Consider the following 16607-nt stretch of genomic DNA (forward strand, 5'->3'; position numbering starts at 1 on the left):
TTCATACTCCTAAAAGCAGGGGAAGGCATCTTAGTTAAAATTGGCTAAGTGGGTGGGTGGTGTCTGTGGCGGCGGTGTCAGTCATGATTGTGATGTCATCAGTGAGATCATTTCAGCCATTGTGATGTCATCAGTGATGTGTCACCAGCCCGTGTCACATTTGAGAAGACAAAGCAAGACAAAACAAGTCGAGAAGACTGAAGAAGACCAAAGGAGACAAGAACGACCTGCCTAAACCCGGTCATAGCGGTTTGGCCGTGCAGTGGGAGGACCGAGAAACAGCATGGCGTGCCAGGCGTTCAGCACCGACTCCTTCACGCTGGCAGGAGACTCGCTGCCCATCCTAATGCACCATGCCTCAGCCACTGACTGCCTGCCTGCTGCCTCCCACACCCACAACATGGTGCCTACAGGTAGGCTAAACCCACACATAGCCTCCCACGCTCACATGGTTAGGGCCATATGAAATCCGCTTTTTCCCCCTAAATTCTGCTTCCCCCCAAATTCAGTTTTTTCTTTTCAATTTTAATTTAGGGACCGATATTTATTTATTTATTTATTTATTTATTTATTTATTTATTTATTTATTTATTTATTTATTTATTTATTTAGATGACAGCTAAAGGGCCGTGGTCTAATTTGTGTCAGTACTGTTAAGGGGTCCTTGACGTGAACCACTACATCATTCTCTCCTCTCCTCTCCTCTCCTCTCCTCTCCTCTCCTCTCCTCTCCTCTCCTCTCCTCTCCTCTCCTCTCCTCTCCTCTCCTCTCCTCTCCTCTCCTCTCTCCTCTGCTCTCTCCTCTGCTCTCCCCTCTTCTCTTCTATTCCCCTCTCTTCTCTTCTCTTCTGGCTCCCATCTTATTGTAGAGCCTCTTTCTTCCATCCTTCCTTTCTTTCATAAATTATTGTAATACAAGACAGAACACAGTAACATTTTGATGCATTTTACAATAACACAGACAACCTAAAGGCACAATGTAGAATTTGGAAGGTAAAAATAGCATATCGAGCAGCGTCTTCAACAACCTTCACAGGCATATTAGAATTGTACATCAAACAGTGCAGTTACAGTACGTTGTTTGATGTTTTTACATTAAAGTTTTTTTTATACCAAAGTGTAAAATTATGATCTTCTGGAAATTATATATATATTATATATATATTATATTACTGCACAATGAACCACCAGTTTGGGCAACTGGACCTGTTAGCGAGCAGTCTTAATGCTACTGTGGTGTTTTCATAGTGCGGTGTGAAAAATAAAAATCTGAATTTAGTTACTCAATTTACTCAGTGTACATTTAAAAGTAGTCAAGTAGAATATCGTAAATGACTCAAGTAAGAGTAAAAGTATAGCATTATAAAAATACATTAAAAGTACAAATCCTCAAAATAACTAACTAACTCACTCAAGTAGGCTACTGTACTTTCCACATCTGCATATCTCTCTCCTTCAGTGCCATCTGGACTGACCCTGGATCAGTCTGTAACCATACAGTATCGCTCTCCTTCAGTGCCATCTGGACTGACCCTGGATCAGTCTGTAACCATACAGTATCGCTCTCCTTCAGTGCCGTCTGGACTGACCCTGGATCAGTCTGTAACCATCTCTCTGTCCTTCAGTGCCGTCTGGACTGACTCTGGATCAGTTTGTAACCATATCTCTCTTTTCTTCAGTAGACTACTGTCTGCATTGACCCCGGATCAGTCTGTAACCATATCTCTCTCCTTCAGTGCCATCTGGACTGACCCTGGATCAGTCTGTAACCATCTCTCTTTCCTTCAGTGCCGTACTCTGACCCTGGATCAGTCTGTAACCATATCTCTCTCCTTCAGTGCCATCTGGACTGTCCCTGGTTCAGTCGTCAAAGCACTCCCACATGCACCTCTCCACCTCCTCCCCCACCAGCCTCCACTACCCCGTCACTCCCTGTCACTATAGCAACCAGCAGGCTACCTATGGCATGATGGCAGGTGAGTGACAATGATCATTACAATGATTATGATTATATCAATTATATTACAATGACAATCACAACGATTATGATAGCAAAATAATATTATGCGTTGGATGGGGACGATGACATTGAATGATTGTGATAATAGTGATGATAAAGCTCTCCCTTTCTCTCTCTCTCTCTGTCTGTCTGTCTGTCTGTCTGTCTGTATCTCTCTCTCTCCCTCTCCCTCTCTCCAGCTCAGGAGATGCTCTCTGCCAGTATTTCACAGACTCGGATCCTACAGACCTGTAGCGTCCCTCACCCCAACATGGTGAGTGGGGCCAACACACTGCAAGGTAATGATCACACACACACACACACACACACACACACAGACACAGACACACGCACGCACGCACGCACGCACGCGCGCGCACACACACACACACACACACACACACACACACACAGACACAGACACAGACACAGACACACGCACGCACGCACGCGCGCGCACACACACACACACACACACACACACACACACACACACACACACACACACACACACACATGCACACACACACACACACACACACACACACACACACAATTTTGTATTTTTCATTCGTTTTTATTTTCATTTGTATTTCGTATGTTTTCAGAACAGCAGTGTCCCGTCCTCTCTGAAATCAGATCAAGCTAACTCCATTCAGATTAGATGAGGAAGAGTGGTAGAGCCTACATCCATAATGCACATGCTGTGTAGCATCTCTGATATTGTTTCTTACAAAAGCAAGAAACAATCGCTATATTATTCATAAACTGAATAGCTGAAAATAAAACCGCTTCTTCTTGTTTCCCATTGTTTCTCATTGCTGGTGAATCTTCAAATCATCTGATGTTGCACTTCAGTGTCATCACCACAAGAGGGGAGTGTTGCATCGCTCACCTACCTGCACGCCAAAACTGGCCAAAACACATCTATGAATACAACAGTATAATAGTATAATACACGTTCATTAAAAGTTGCTAAACGGCACTACCCGGTGTGATCATTATAGAGTACGACACTCCTACACAACCAACTGACTAATTAGGGCCCTAGCATTGGAAGTTCTGGAACACCAAAATGGACTGGAAGTTGGAAACCATAATTAATGTTTTGTTACACCTCTATTTATCCTGCCTTTGGGACACAAAATGGCCACCGTGAAAAGGGTCTATTACATTAATAAAAGTAAGGAAATATATTTGGAAGTTGTATGGATGTTTTTAAAGACATCTTGCAATAGGAGGGCCACGGCCAAATGCTATTCGGGGGCCTTGGCATGGAAAATCTTGGGAACCCCTGTCCTAACAGACTTGTCAAACTATAGTTTGTTAACATGAAATCTGTGGAATGGTTAAAAAGAGTTTTAATGACTTCAACCTATGTAAACTCCCGACTTCAATTGTACGTCAGCTTTTGTTGTAGCGTGGAAACCAAGGTATCCTTGGGTTCCTTGAAATGCGTTATATAATCCAAGTTATTATTATTATTATTATTATTATTATAATAAAGGCTCTCGAGACATGTATGGGAATACCAGGTGCCCATGCTGTTTTCACTGCCATTTTTACAGAATCTCCCTTGTGTTTCTTACCAACTGCTTCCTAATCTTCCTCTCTCTCTCACTCTGTCTTTCACATGCTTTCTCTTTCTCCCGCTATCCTCCCCCCTCTCTCTCTCTCTCTCCCTCTATCTTTTCCTCTCTCTCTCTCCCTCTCTCTCTCTCTCTCTCTCCCTATCTCTCTCTAGGGTCCTTACCTCCTTGTCTGTACAAGTTTGCGGACCATGGACTTAGCAGTGGCTCGTGCACATTGAGCCACGGGTTCTCCTCGCTGCCCTCGGCCCTCCTGTCTGACGAGCCCCCCGGCCTGGGAGACATGAAGACTGACCCTCACAGGAAGAACAGCCGGGACCCAGATGACACCCCCGACATGGACTCGCCCCAGATACGAGAGCTAGAGAAGTTTGCCAATGACTTCAAAATCCGCAGAATCAAACTGGGTGATGATCATAATAATTATCACATTTAATTATAGGGGTCTTTGAGGAAAAAAATTGTGTCAAGTGCTTTGCAAATGTGACTAATAAAGGCAATGAATAAAGAGGAAACCCCAAAACATTAAAATACAAAAGTGCTTAATGCAAAGAAGAATTAAAAGGAGTAAAAGCAAAATATAGACCATGTTCCAATTAAAACAAGAATATCAAACTAGAATGACGGCACTGCGGATATATGCCTCCGCCAACAAGTGAGCAGTCGACATGTCTGTCCAGACTTTGACGTTTGAGCCAAATGTGAAGACATTTTGTCAAGGTGTTACCGAGATATGGCGTTACCGAGCTTGAAAATGGCGTTCGTAAGGTCACAGTGGTCAGACATTTGACCACCAAAATCTAATCAGTTCATCCTTGAGTCCAAGTGGACGTTTGAGGCAAATTGAAAGAAATTCCGTCAAGGCGTTTTTGAGATATCGTGTTAACAAGCTTGAAAGTGGCATTCGTGAGGTCACAGTGACCTTAACCTTTGTCCTTTGACCACCAAAATCTAATTAGTTCATCCTTGAGCCAAATTGGAAGAAATTCCATCAAGGCATTCCTGAGATATCGCATTAATGAGCATGAAACGAGTGGTCGTGAGGTCACAGTGACCTTGAACTTTGACCACCAAAATTGAATCAGTTCATCCTTGTGTCCAAGTCGACGTTTGAGCCAAATGGGAAGAAATTCCATCACGGCGTTCCTGAGATATTGCGTTAACGAACTTGGGAATGGCCTTCGTGAGGTCACAGTGACCTTGAACTTTGACCTTTGACCACCAAAATCTAATCAGTTCATCCTTGAGTCTGGACTGTACAATTTTCAAACACAATCACACGCAAGTTACACATAGTGCCACATTTTAAACCCTGTACCAACATTTAACTACACATGTAGATTTTAAATACCAAACAATAACAATAAAAAAATCTTCTGTTACGAGTGCTTGGGACTAAATCTGGGGCCTAATGTGTTTATATTATTCTAATATGACAAGACTGAGAATTCCTGCACTGTGACACCTTTGCATCATTGTGTCCGATAAGTTCACCCAACATTTAAAATTCTGTCATCGCCCGTGCCGATGGAAGGACGGCTGAAGTTTTTTTTGGTCCACAAGACATTTGTGGAATTTCACAGCAAAACACTGTTGCAGCATTCTCCTAAACAATTGAAGTGGATGGTGACCAGAGATGGGAAGTAACTAAATACAAATACTTTGTTACTGTACTTGTACTTGAGTAGGATTTTCGGGTATCTGTACTGAGTATTTAGTTTTATGACAACTTTTTACTTTTACTCCCTACAATTTAACACAAATATCTGTACTTTCAGGTTAGTTACTTTAGTTTTAATGCATGACAGGCAAATATGATCTAACGTTTGTTTGTCTCTCTCGTCCCCAGCTTTTACACATTATGTGCACATTTTTCGTGGAAAAGCAATAACACACAAATTATTATTCAAAGTATAGTCTGTATAAATCTTGGAGGGGATCTTTTAAGTTGAATAGTCTTTGAATTATATTAATATGGTGTGAGTTTCTATTAGCATTGCACAGAAACAGCCGGGAGAAATACTTCCTTTTGTACAAGTAAGAATGTAAAAATGTAAAAGTAAGAATGTGTGTACTTTTTCCATCTCTGTTTCGATACCGTGTAAAATTAGTTCAAATGCATGTCAACAGATAACATTTGGTTAGAAACTGACAACTACTACCAATCACAGTTATAATACCTGCTGCTCTAAAATTGCTGAACTAGAAAGTTTACCAGAAAGGGACTCAACCCCTCAGTCTTCTGATACAAAATCTGACACCTTGTCCATTAGGCCAGGTGGTTTGACTGATGGAACAGTTTAATTACGTTTTATTTATTTGCCACTAGAAAAAGGTTTTTGTAAAGTGTCTAAAAGCCCTTAGCCTCAGTCAAACCAGCCACACCTGAACAGTTAACAGGCTGTGATTAGGCCTCTGATCCGTTGAAACTGCTTTGGTGTTTTCATTCCTGAGATTGAGACTGAGATTTAGATGACCTTTGTTTAGTTAAATTGTTGTCCTGCTTTGCTGTTTATTTAAACCATTGCCGTCATTTGCCATTCAATCATCTGCACATCAACTACACCCTTGAAACATCTCCCTCTGGTCCTCAGACTTTGATGGGTGTGCTAGTTGCCAAGGCTTGAAGTGTAACCAGCAGTCCCTCTGTTTAGCACATGGTCTTTGGAGTTGGACTAGCCTTCGCAGTGGACATGGATCAGAGGAATCAGCAGCAAGATGAGAGAAACTGATAAGGAAAACTATCCTGGAGGCAAAACCATCCGAGTAAAAACAGCTGACAGAAGCTCACAGATGGAACAGAGCTTTTCTCATTATTGTTCAGAAACAATGGCGTGTTCACCACACACACCCATGATCCACTCCCTGACTTGAGGAAACCTGTTTGGTTGCCTCACACAGATCAATCAGCATCCAGATCTACTGGATCCCAGCCGATTTAGTACCTGGAAAGACCTGGTCCAGGTGACATATCAAAGATAACACAAGATAATAATCCTTCAGTCGTCATCATCATCATCAGTATATAAATGAGAGCTGGGGCTCTGTGTCTCTGTCTGTCCCACTGATTACATCATCAGTGATGTCATAAATTCACAGTGATGATGTCATCAGTGATGTCATAAATTGTGACATCAGTGATATCAGAGGCATTGTGACATCATCAGTGATGCACATACACAAGACACACACACACACACACAAGAGACAGACACACACTGATGACATCAGTGATGATGACATCAGGGCTGATGTCATCAGTGATGATGTCATCAGTGATGTCATCAGTCTGAGGCTCACGAGAGAGACTGAGGAGGCTCACGAGAGAGACTGAGGGAGAGGGAGAGAGAGGGGAGAGAGACTGAGGGAGAGAGAGGAGAGGGAGGGAGAGAGAGGGGGGAGAGACTGAGGGAGAGAGAGAGGGGGAGAAACTGAGGGAGAGAGACTGAGGAAGAGAGAGAAGGAGACATTGTGCATGCCAATAGGGCAGGCAAGGCCACACAGCAGCCGAGCTGTGGACTAAAATAAGTTCACCTGAGTAGATAATGACTGAATTTTCATTTTGGGGTGAACTTATCCTTTAATGTATTTATCTACCCGCTTTTCTGCCTGTGCATCTATATCTCTTCCATGTGTCCTCTTCCCCTGCAGGCTACACCCAGACTAACGTAGGCGAGGCTTTAGCCGCAGTGCACGGCTCAGAGTTCAGCCAGACCACCATCTGCCGCTTTGAGAACCTGCAGCTGAGCTTCAAGAACGCCTGCAAGCTCCAGGCCATCCTGTCTAAATGGCTGGAAGAAGCCGAGCAGGCCGGCGGTGAGTCACACCAACACGTCCTCATACCGAAATGACAAGACGAGTTCCACTGACTCCCAAAACGACAGTAGGGTTATGGTTCAAAATGGAACATGTTGGGACTCGGGAGGCGAACCGGGTCTCTCACGACGAGGAAATTACCGGTCCACCAATCCCAGCCCTTCTCCCTTATGTGTCAGCGAGCTATTTCAATATCAGACTGTCGTTATGTTAAAGACCACTAGAGGTCGCCGCTACTTCCTGGTTACAGCTCCCGACTCTGGCGTATGCACTGCACACATGCATTTACTCACATGACCACAAGAGGTCACATTTGTAAACATCGGCCATTTTATAGGCTACCACCTTGAAAATCGATCAATGTTCTCGTTTTCCTTGTGAGGACGAGCTGGTCACACAGACAGCTCAGTCAATCAGATCCAATTTAGATCTGCCTTTAACATGTCATCAGCACCTGGATATCTTATCTGGATCAGGAACAATGCAGGTTATTAAAGCAACATGTCACTGCACAGAGCAAGCATTTTGATGGGAATGTGATTGGACCTGCCAGGAAATGGTGATTGACAGCCACATGTAATCCGTGCAATGCGTTCACGTCAGTGAGACAGTAGCCTCTTCTTCACATGGGGTAGAAATGTCACCACAGAAACATCACCACCACAGGTAGATGTGATCTTTGGAGGGAGAAACATCATTGCTGTGGTTAGAAATGTGATCTTTGCAGGTAGAAACATCATTGCCATGGGTAGAAATGTCAGCCTTGTGGGCACAAACTGTAATCTCCAGGCGTAAGAAACGCCATCCCCATAGATACAGATGTCATCAGCATAGGTAGAGATGTAATCACCATTGGTAGAGGTGTCATCACCATAGGTAGAGATGTCATCACCATTGGTAGAGATGTCATCACCATAGGCAGAGATGTCATCACCATAGGTAGAGGTGTCATCACCATAGGTAGAGGTGTCATCACCATAGGTAGAGGTGTCATCACCATTGGTAGAGATGTCATCACCATAGGTAGAGGTGTCATCACCATAGGTAGAGGTGTCATCACCATAGGTAGAGGTGTCATCACCATAGGTAGAGGTGTCATCACCATAGGTAGAGATGTCATCACCATAGGTAGAGGTGTCATCACCATAGGTAGAGATGTCATCACCATAGGTAGAGGTGTCATCACCATAGGTAGAGGTGTCATCACCATTGGTAGAGGTGTCATCACCATAGGTAGAGGTGTCATCACCATAGGTAGAGATGTCATCACCATAGGTAGAGATGTCATCACCATAGGTAGAGATGTCATCACCATAGGTAGAGATGTCATCACCATAGGTAGATATGTCATCTCCAAGTAGAAATGTCATCACCATAGGTAGAAATGTCATCTCCAGTGGAAGAGATGTCATCTTCATATGTAGAAACAACCTTGCTATGGGTGGAAATGTCATCTCCACCCATAGAAATGTCAGGTCTCCCATAATACATTGAATAATTGGTATGGGAGAGTTGATCATCATGGGAGAATCCCCCCCCCCCCCCGCCTCTTTGACAATCATCCCCCTAAAATAATCTTGTGACCCGACCCCCAGGTTGAGAACCACTGAGTTAGACTGACAGTCAGTCAGTCAGTCAGTCAGTCAGTCAGTCAATAAGTCAATAAGTCACAGAGGTGGTCAGACAGTCAACATGGTAACACTGTATCCTCTGGCTTTCCCTCAGCCTTGTCCAATGAGAAAATGGGTATGAATGAACGCAAGAGGAAAAGAAGAACCACCATCAGGTAACAACAGTATAACATTACATTCAATAGTTCAATACAAAACAACTAACGACCATACACATGATCCAGTTTCATACACTTCATCATTCTCTCCTGCTCTCCTCTCCTCTCCCCTCGTTCCCTCCTCTCCTCTCCTCTCCCCTCCTCTGCTCTCATCTCTCCTCTCCTCCCCTCCTCTTCTCTCCTGCAGTCTTGGAGCTAAGGAGGCTTTGGAGCGTAGCTTTGTTGAGAAAAGTAAGCCATCCTCCCAGGAGATAGCCCGGATGGCCGAGGGCCTCCATCTGGAGAAGGAGGTGGTTCGGGTCTGGTTCTGCAACCGACGCCAACGGGAGAAACGGGTCAAAACCACCCTCCACCTCAGCTCCTATCTGGCCAAATTCCAAGCTGCAGGTAGATGGCCTTCTATAAAATATCAGGTATCAGCCCAATATTAGTGTTGTCTGCCTCCTATTCATGGCTTTCAGTGTGAATAATGATGGAGGTTCCGCTGTGATTATTGTATTATATCAGACGTCTGAGAGTAGGAATATGATGGAGGTTCCTCTGTGATTATTGTATATATCAGACGTCTGAGAGTAGGAATATGATGGAGGTTCCTCTGTGATTATTGTATACTGTATATCAGACATCTGAGAGTAGGAATATGTTCCTCTGTGATTATTGTATATATCAGACGTCTGAGAGTAGGAATATGATGGAGGTTCCTCTGTGATTATTGTATACTGTATATCAGACGTCTGAGAGTATGAATAGGTTCCTCTGTGATTATTGTATATAAAGTATGGATATGATGGAGGTTTGTCTGTGATTATTGTATATAAAGTATGAATATGATGGAGGTTCATCTGTGATTATTGTATATAAAGTATGAATATGATGGAGGTTCCTCTGTGATTATTGTATATAAAGTATCTGTGATTATTGTATATATCAGACGTCTGAGCAGAGACATCATTGCAGTGTTTTCCTCCACAGCGTCAGTCTGTTAGACCTGCAGTGAAGCCTGCCTCTCTCTGCCTGACGGAGCTGCTAACACACCTCAAAGACTTTGATTAGCATCAAACTTAACTTGACTTAACTTAACTCTGCCTTACAGAGCTGCTAATACACCTCAAGGACTTTAATAATCAAAGTCTACATAGTTCATTACAGTTTAATGTGCCCAGTGCCCAGTAACTCATTCAGAAAATGCATGAGCATCAATGGGCAAACCCGCCAGTTATTATCCATTTATGAAACATGTAACTCATAGAAATGCAATGCTTTCATCAACAGCATTTTACGTATCGCTACTCCATACCTTTAAGGTATCGAGCGAAATAACCCAGTGCCAAGTAGTATCAAAACCTCTCCAGTCAAACCATAGCCTACCTGCTTTCCATCCCTTTTGTACACAGATCTGGGGGGGGGTTGTATGGTTGCAGTCAATCACTGCAAGCGTTTTTCGATTTAATGTGACGTTGTGATTGGCCCATACCACAGCAAATACAAACCCATACAGTCTGTGGTGGTGAAGTCGAGCATGGTGTATGTGACAGAGCTGATATTGAATGTAGTACCCTATTTATTTGTATCGGTATCACTTTAAGGGTACTGGTATTGGTACTAGTATCAGATTCTTTTTTAAATGATACCCAGCCGTATAATTGTGTTTGATACCTGCTACAGACAAATGATATTTACAGAATCATGCCTGCTTTGTTTACCATAAAGACATGCTAAAGAATGTAAATCACACACCCAAGCAATAATGTCATCATCATCATCATCATCATCATCATCATCATCATCAGTGCAGATAAGCGCTAGATAGATATATTGTAATTGTTGTTAGACCCCAGGAAGGATAGTCGCTGCTGAGGCAGTGATTAATGGGGATCTGAAATAAATAAATATCGATAGATCAGCATTGTGCCTTTCTAACCCTTAAATATTGTAGAAGTGTTCAAATGTCCCATATTTCCCCAGATAAATTGAATATATTATTGTTGCTGAAATGCCTTGTTAATGCAGACTTTTTGTTAATGCAGTCTTCTGCTTGCATGTAATCTTATGGTTCTTATTCTCTGTGATTAGAGTGCTGATGCCAATGGCCCCATAGTGCCTTATGAAGAATGTCTTATGTGTCGTTGTCAAAATGTGACAGTAATATATTTGATGTGTCATGACAATCTATTTATTTGAGATGTAATATATTATGTTGAACTACTTTCCCGCGCACAACTTTATTTATGGTCTGAAGTCAGGGATGTGTGAAACCATGGATCAGAGAATGCTGTGTCCTTACTGTCGAGTAGAAGCTGTAGATGCAATCCTTCATGTGTTGTTGTTGACGCTGTGGTTTTGCTGTTGCCTTGACAAAGTGCTGTGCAGAACACTCAGGACTCTGACCTGTTTTGGATGACTTATCTGCAGTCTTATCTTAACATCTCAGTAAAGTGAAGAAACAAGCAAAGATAACTTCCCTCTGAGCCAAAATCTGGGCCGAATTTAAATATGGCCAATATACAGTATCTAAATAGATAAATAAATAGATTTGAAGTGCCCTTATTTGTTTTCAAAACTTGACCTAATAAAAGAGATACTGGACCCTAATCTTATGCCCAGTGCATTTCATTTATTTTTGTTTCTTTTACCACTGGGTCGCTGAAACACGTCCTTTGATGTACTGACCCAATGGTAATTAAAAGAAAAAATATATATTTTGAGTGCTAGAAACTAGCACTGACAACGCTTGCCCTTGCACCAGGTGTAAGATAGAGCCCACTGTGTTAGTAGCAGAGATAGGGATTTGGACTTGCTCTTAAGTCGCACACACAGTGACTTGAGACTCATCCTCAAAAGACTTGAGACTCAACTCAGACTCGAGATTTCTATCATCCAGCAGATGATAGAACACTCATCCGAGACTTGACTTGGACTCTAGTTTAAAGACTTTAGATTTGACTTGGACTTGCAGAAATTACTTGTGAGCATCTCTGGTTAGTAATGTACTTGCACTACTTTGGGGAAAATGTCCTTTTAATTTCCAGGCACTGAAATGTCAAGCAGTCCACTTCAGTTCTGAGAACCCTCAAAGGAAAACCTCGTCACAGGAGAAGCCACATGTGCCATCTTTCATTTTTATTGATGTCTTGATGTGACTATGAATAAATACATAAAGAGAGACAATCTGGTTTTATTTGCAGTATGTACATATCACTGGCCTGTCACTGGGGCTTCATAAAGAAGGATAATAGAAGGCATCCTGGTTCAGACGCAGGCGGTTTCAACACTGATTCTTCTGTAATACTCTGACTAGTGTTGTCAGGGGAAATAAACACATCAGGAGGGTCTGATCTACTGCCGTCACGTGATGCATGTACCGTAAGGATAGGATGCTGAAGAGGATATAGTGCAGGGAGGAAGCCTCTTTGAGCTGGTCTCAGAGACACTGCGCAAAGCTTGAAGTATGCTATGAATTACTGTACATATATTGCTGCTGAGCTGCAACAATTAGTCAATTAAGTCTTAGTCGATTGCCAGAAAATGTATCATTAGCCAACAATTTTCTTTTCTAACCAAATAATCTTTTAGACAGATTGAGGGTAAAGAAAAAAAAAACAAATACAAAAAATTCTCTTGTTCCAGCTTCTTAAAAATGTGAACATTCTCTGGTTTCTTTAGTCTCCTATGACAGTAAACTGCTTATCTTTGGGTTGTGGACTGTTGGTCAGGACAAAAGAAGACATTTGAGGATGTCTTCTTGGGCTTTGGGGCAAAAGTGATTGACATTTTTTACAATTTTATAGACCAAACGACTAATCGATTAGTCGAGAAAATAACAGATTAATCAATAGCCTAATGAAAATAATCCTTGCTTGCAGCCCTACTGTTGTTGTGCATAAACCACTAAAGTCTTTGTCAAATCAAGTTTCCATTAGTTATTTATGTTGAGTGAATTTGGACTGTAGAAATGTAATGATATAGCAGCAGTTAATAAGGTCAGGATTTTTCCCATTCCTTAAGTTTTTGCAGATACATCTGAACGCTAAAATGTCGTGCCTTAACAGCTTCCAAGTTCCAACTACTAATAAAGCTGTACGGAAACAGGTGAGTCTGTTTCTTATGCAACCATACTAGTAAAACACATTGGTCTCTTGTGCTTCAAGGACAAAACATGAGAAAAAGATCACCAATTGTACCTGAAGAGATTTTATTCCTTATAAAAGCCATCAACCCTTAACAGAGTCACGGTACAATGACAGAGAAGAATACATACAGGAGGATACATACTGTACATACATCTCTTAAAAAGGATGGAAACAACCTTCATTTCCGAACCAAAGAATTGCACTCAAACAAACGTCAAAATTTGTTAAAAATTGCATAAACTATCGTTTCCAGTCACAACCACGAAGAAACGCATTGAAGAATCATTTCGGATAATTCGCAGAAATCTGCACCCGCACCTGTCAGACACATGCAAGTCTCCGAGTTTCTAAAATTATTTTGGCAATGAAATAAATACCCAGAGAGGAAGACAAAGATTGAATCTAATGATATGAGCAGATATCTCTGTAGACCTCATGTCGGCCTGAGCTGGCTGATATAGTGCCAAAGTCACACCCATTTCCGGGTTAAGCATACGAAGGGATTTCATCTGCCATTTATTTTTCCATAGACATTTCGTAAAATGCTTGTTAAAAAGAATTTTACTTGGTCGAACCCAAGCGATTCAGCTCTATTTAGAATCAGGAGAGACCAAAATGTAAAAAAGAACAATCTTTTGTTGCCATTGTTGGTCCGAGTGAAATATTATACTATAGGTCTCTCCCTATTCTAAATATATCTGAATCGCATGGTTTGACCAAGTAAAATTATTTTTTCCAAGCATTTTACGAAATGTCTATGGAAAAATGAATGGCAGATACAATCTCTTGGGTCCTATGCCTAACCCAGAAGTGTTGGCTCTCTATTGAGTTTGGATGGTAGAGATGCTTCAGCACAGCTCTGAGGAGAGGCCACGTCACCGCCATCACAGTGTCATTTAACACACATCACATCGTCTGTAGTGTGTGTGAGCAGCCCAGGCGCCAGAATCAAATGTCTGCATCGTACGTTTCTGCAATCCACAGATACGTAGAATATGAATATTGATTAACTAAAATACAATATATAATATAATGCATATCACATTTCTAGATATGTGAATATTAATGTTCTACACGTCAGAGTCTAATGACGTCTCCTGTTCAAGTACAGTACGTCGCTGGCAACTAAGGGTGAGGTGAGGGGGGAGGGGAGGCGTGGGGGGGTTGGTGGACCTGAGCGTCCTCGTCTTACAAGAGAGAGCGCATGTTCGACTCCCGAGCGAGGCACGTTGTGTTTTTACTTTCGGTTTCAACCCCAACCCCAACCATAACCCTTACCTTAAAGGGAGGGACACTTCAATGAAAAACAATGGTGATTTATTTTGCACATGATCTCTCACACATACGAAAACTGTAAACAGTTTGCCAGACATTCGTTTAGTTTTACAGTTATTGAGAGTTGACTTAAGTTGTGGACCAGTGATGTCATCACAAGACTGTGCACAATGATTCAGTGCCTTCTGATGACATCACTGGTCCCCACTTAACTCAAGTTGACTCTCAATAACTGTCAAACTAAATAAATTTTTCGGATATGTGTGAGATCATCTGCAAAATAAATCATCATTGTTTTTCAGTAAAGTGTCCCTTTAACCAAGTGGCTTTGTTGCCTAAACCTAAGCAACAGCGCAACACGTGTTTACTTTGGTTTTTAATGGTGGAGTTACAGAACCAGGTAGTGTTGCGATTTTAGACGTAAAACACCACGTTTTAGAAACGTATTTTGCCGACATGTTTCATATTTATTTTGATATTCTACATATCCCTGGCAGATGCGTAAAATGTCGAGGTTTTCTTCTGGCAATGGGGTTGGTGTTTGAGTGAGGCAGCCTAAAACAACAAACGACAGTAACTGCACAGCAGCCGAAAGAGAGAAGCAACATTGGGACCGACGCCACCCTACAGTACCATCAGTCAATCCCATGTCCCACATACCATAAACAAATATCAACCAAGAAGCAAAAAATATAATAATTGTACATAGCCATTCGATTACTCAGTAGCATGAAACGAACCATTCTTTAATTAGTACCAATTAGTGCTCGATTAGGTTTTCACGCAAACGGTTTAGCATCAAAGCGACGCTGCCAGTTTGCCCTCAGATGGAGCCATCTCAGCGTGGATTCTCATGCATAAGGTTAAAGAGCGGAGGCCTTACCCCAGCCTGAGGGCCTGGATGTCAGATAGACATATAAATGTTTTGTGTTGGATCATCTCCAGTAGCTATCGCAATGCACCTAAGGATATAAGGACAGGATAATGATTAAAACTTCCTCCTACAGCCCAGGATGACAAAAGCATCATGTCATCAGCTCTGCACTGATAGAAGTCAATGGAACACGCAGGCATGAATAGAGTGCCAACGTCATTCCGGTTTCGGCATACGCACCAAGGAACTTAATCCACCATTTATTTTCCCAGACATTTCGTAAAATGCTTATACAAATAGTTTTACTTGGTCAAACCAAGCGATTCACTTGGTTTGACCAAGTGTTTTTATGAGCATTTTGCGAAAGGTGTATGGAAATGACAGATGAAATCCCTTGGTTCGTATGCCTAACCCGGAAGAGGGCGTGACTTTAGCACTCTATAGGTCACTTCGAGAGGGAGGACATCTTTTAAGCACTGACCACAAAGACAGGTCAACAGAGCCAGTTGGAATCACAGGTTCCATCTGTATTGAGAACACCCCCCCCCCCCCCCACACACACTTTATTCCCATTCAAACTTGAGGAAGCAGTCCTTTAGGGATCGATTATATGACTAATTCCATTTATCCAAAATATCACATGGATGGTAATAATAATTATTACCATGCATGTGATATTTTGGATATGTTGGTTATATTAGAACCTGTAGCCCTTTCACAGACAGAGGAGGTGGTCAGGGGTGTGGGAGCTTCAGTAGTCCGAGCATCGATGTTTGGTCCACCTTCAGGCTGTGGGCCGTTCCAACGTCATAAATATGACTTTTCCATAAATAATTTACATCAGATGTTCCTCTCCCAGGATCTGTAAGGCAATCTGCCACTGGATGTGTGTGTGTGTGTGTGTGTGTCGTATGGGACATTGAGAGTTTTGCATGGATTGTAATGTGGCCCTGTGTAGGACATGGTAGGTGAAGCTAGTCGACGCCCAGGGCTCGGAGCTGCCTCTCGATCTCGTCGTCTGAGATGTTGGTCTGTTTGGAGGAGGAGGCGGCGGCTCCGGGGTGGCTCTTCCCTGCAGCTGGAGCTCTCACCATCTGGAACAATACACACACACACACGGGCAACCAATCCCATT

The 16607-nt window shown here is 42.3% G+C and overlaps 2 protein-coding genes across 2 annotated transcripts in view; one reads left to right on the plus strand and one right to left on the minus strand.

Moving 5' to 3' along the window:
* Window positions 1-283: 283 nt before the first annotated feature.
* pou1f1 (POU class 1 homeobox 1) lies at window positions 284-11274 on the plus strand (the record flags this gene model as incomplete). Its single annotated transcript, XM_083638155.1, has 8 exons — window positions 284-413; window positions 1839-1976; window positions 2200-2298; window positions 3744-3995; window positions 7240-7404; window positions 9130-9190; window positions 9381-9580; window positions 11267-11274. The coding sequence occupies 8 exons, from the start codon at window positions 284-286 to the stop codon at window positions 11272-11274; spliced, it is 1053 nt and encodes a 350-aa protein (XP_083494281.1).
* A 2967-nt stretch (window positions 11275-14241) lies between these two features.
* chmp2ba (charged multivesicular body protein 2Ba) overlaps window positions 14242-16607 on the minus strand; it is a 31090-nt gene continuing 28724 nt past the window's right edge. The window contains exon 6 of the mRNA XM_083638782.1: window positions 14242-16566. Within this exon, the coding sequence (XP_083494908.1) occupies window positions 16447-16566 (120 nt within the window). The 3' untranslated portion in view covers window positions 14242-16446. The remainder of the gene's footprint in view (window positions 16567-16607) is intronic.

The sequence above is a fragment of the Poromitra crassiceps genome (genome assembly GCF_964638095.1).
Source record: "Poromitra crassiceps genome assembly, chromosome: 6".
Classification (NCBI taxonomy): domain Eukaryota; kingdom Metazoa; phylum Chordata; class Actinopteri; order Beryciformes; family Melamphaidae; genus Poromitra; species Poromitra crassiceps.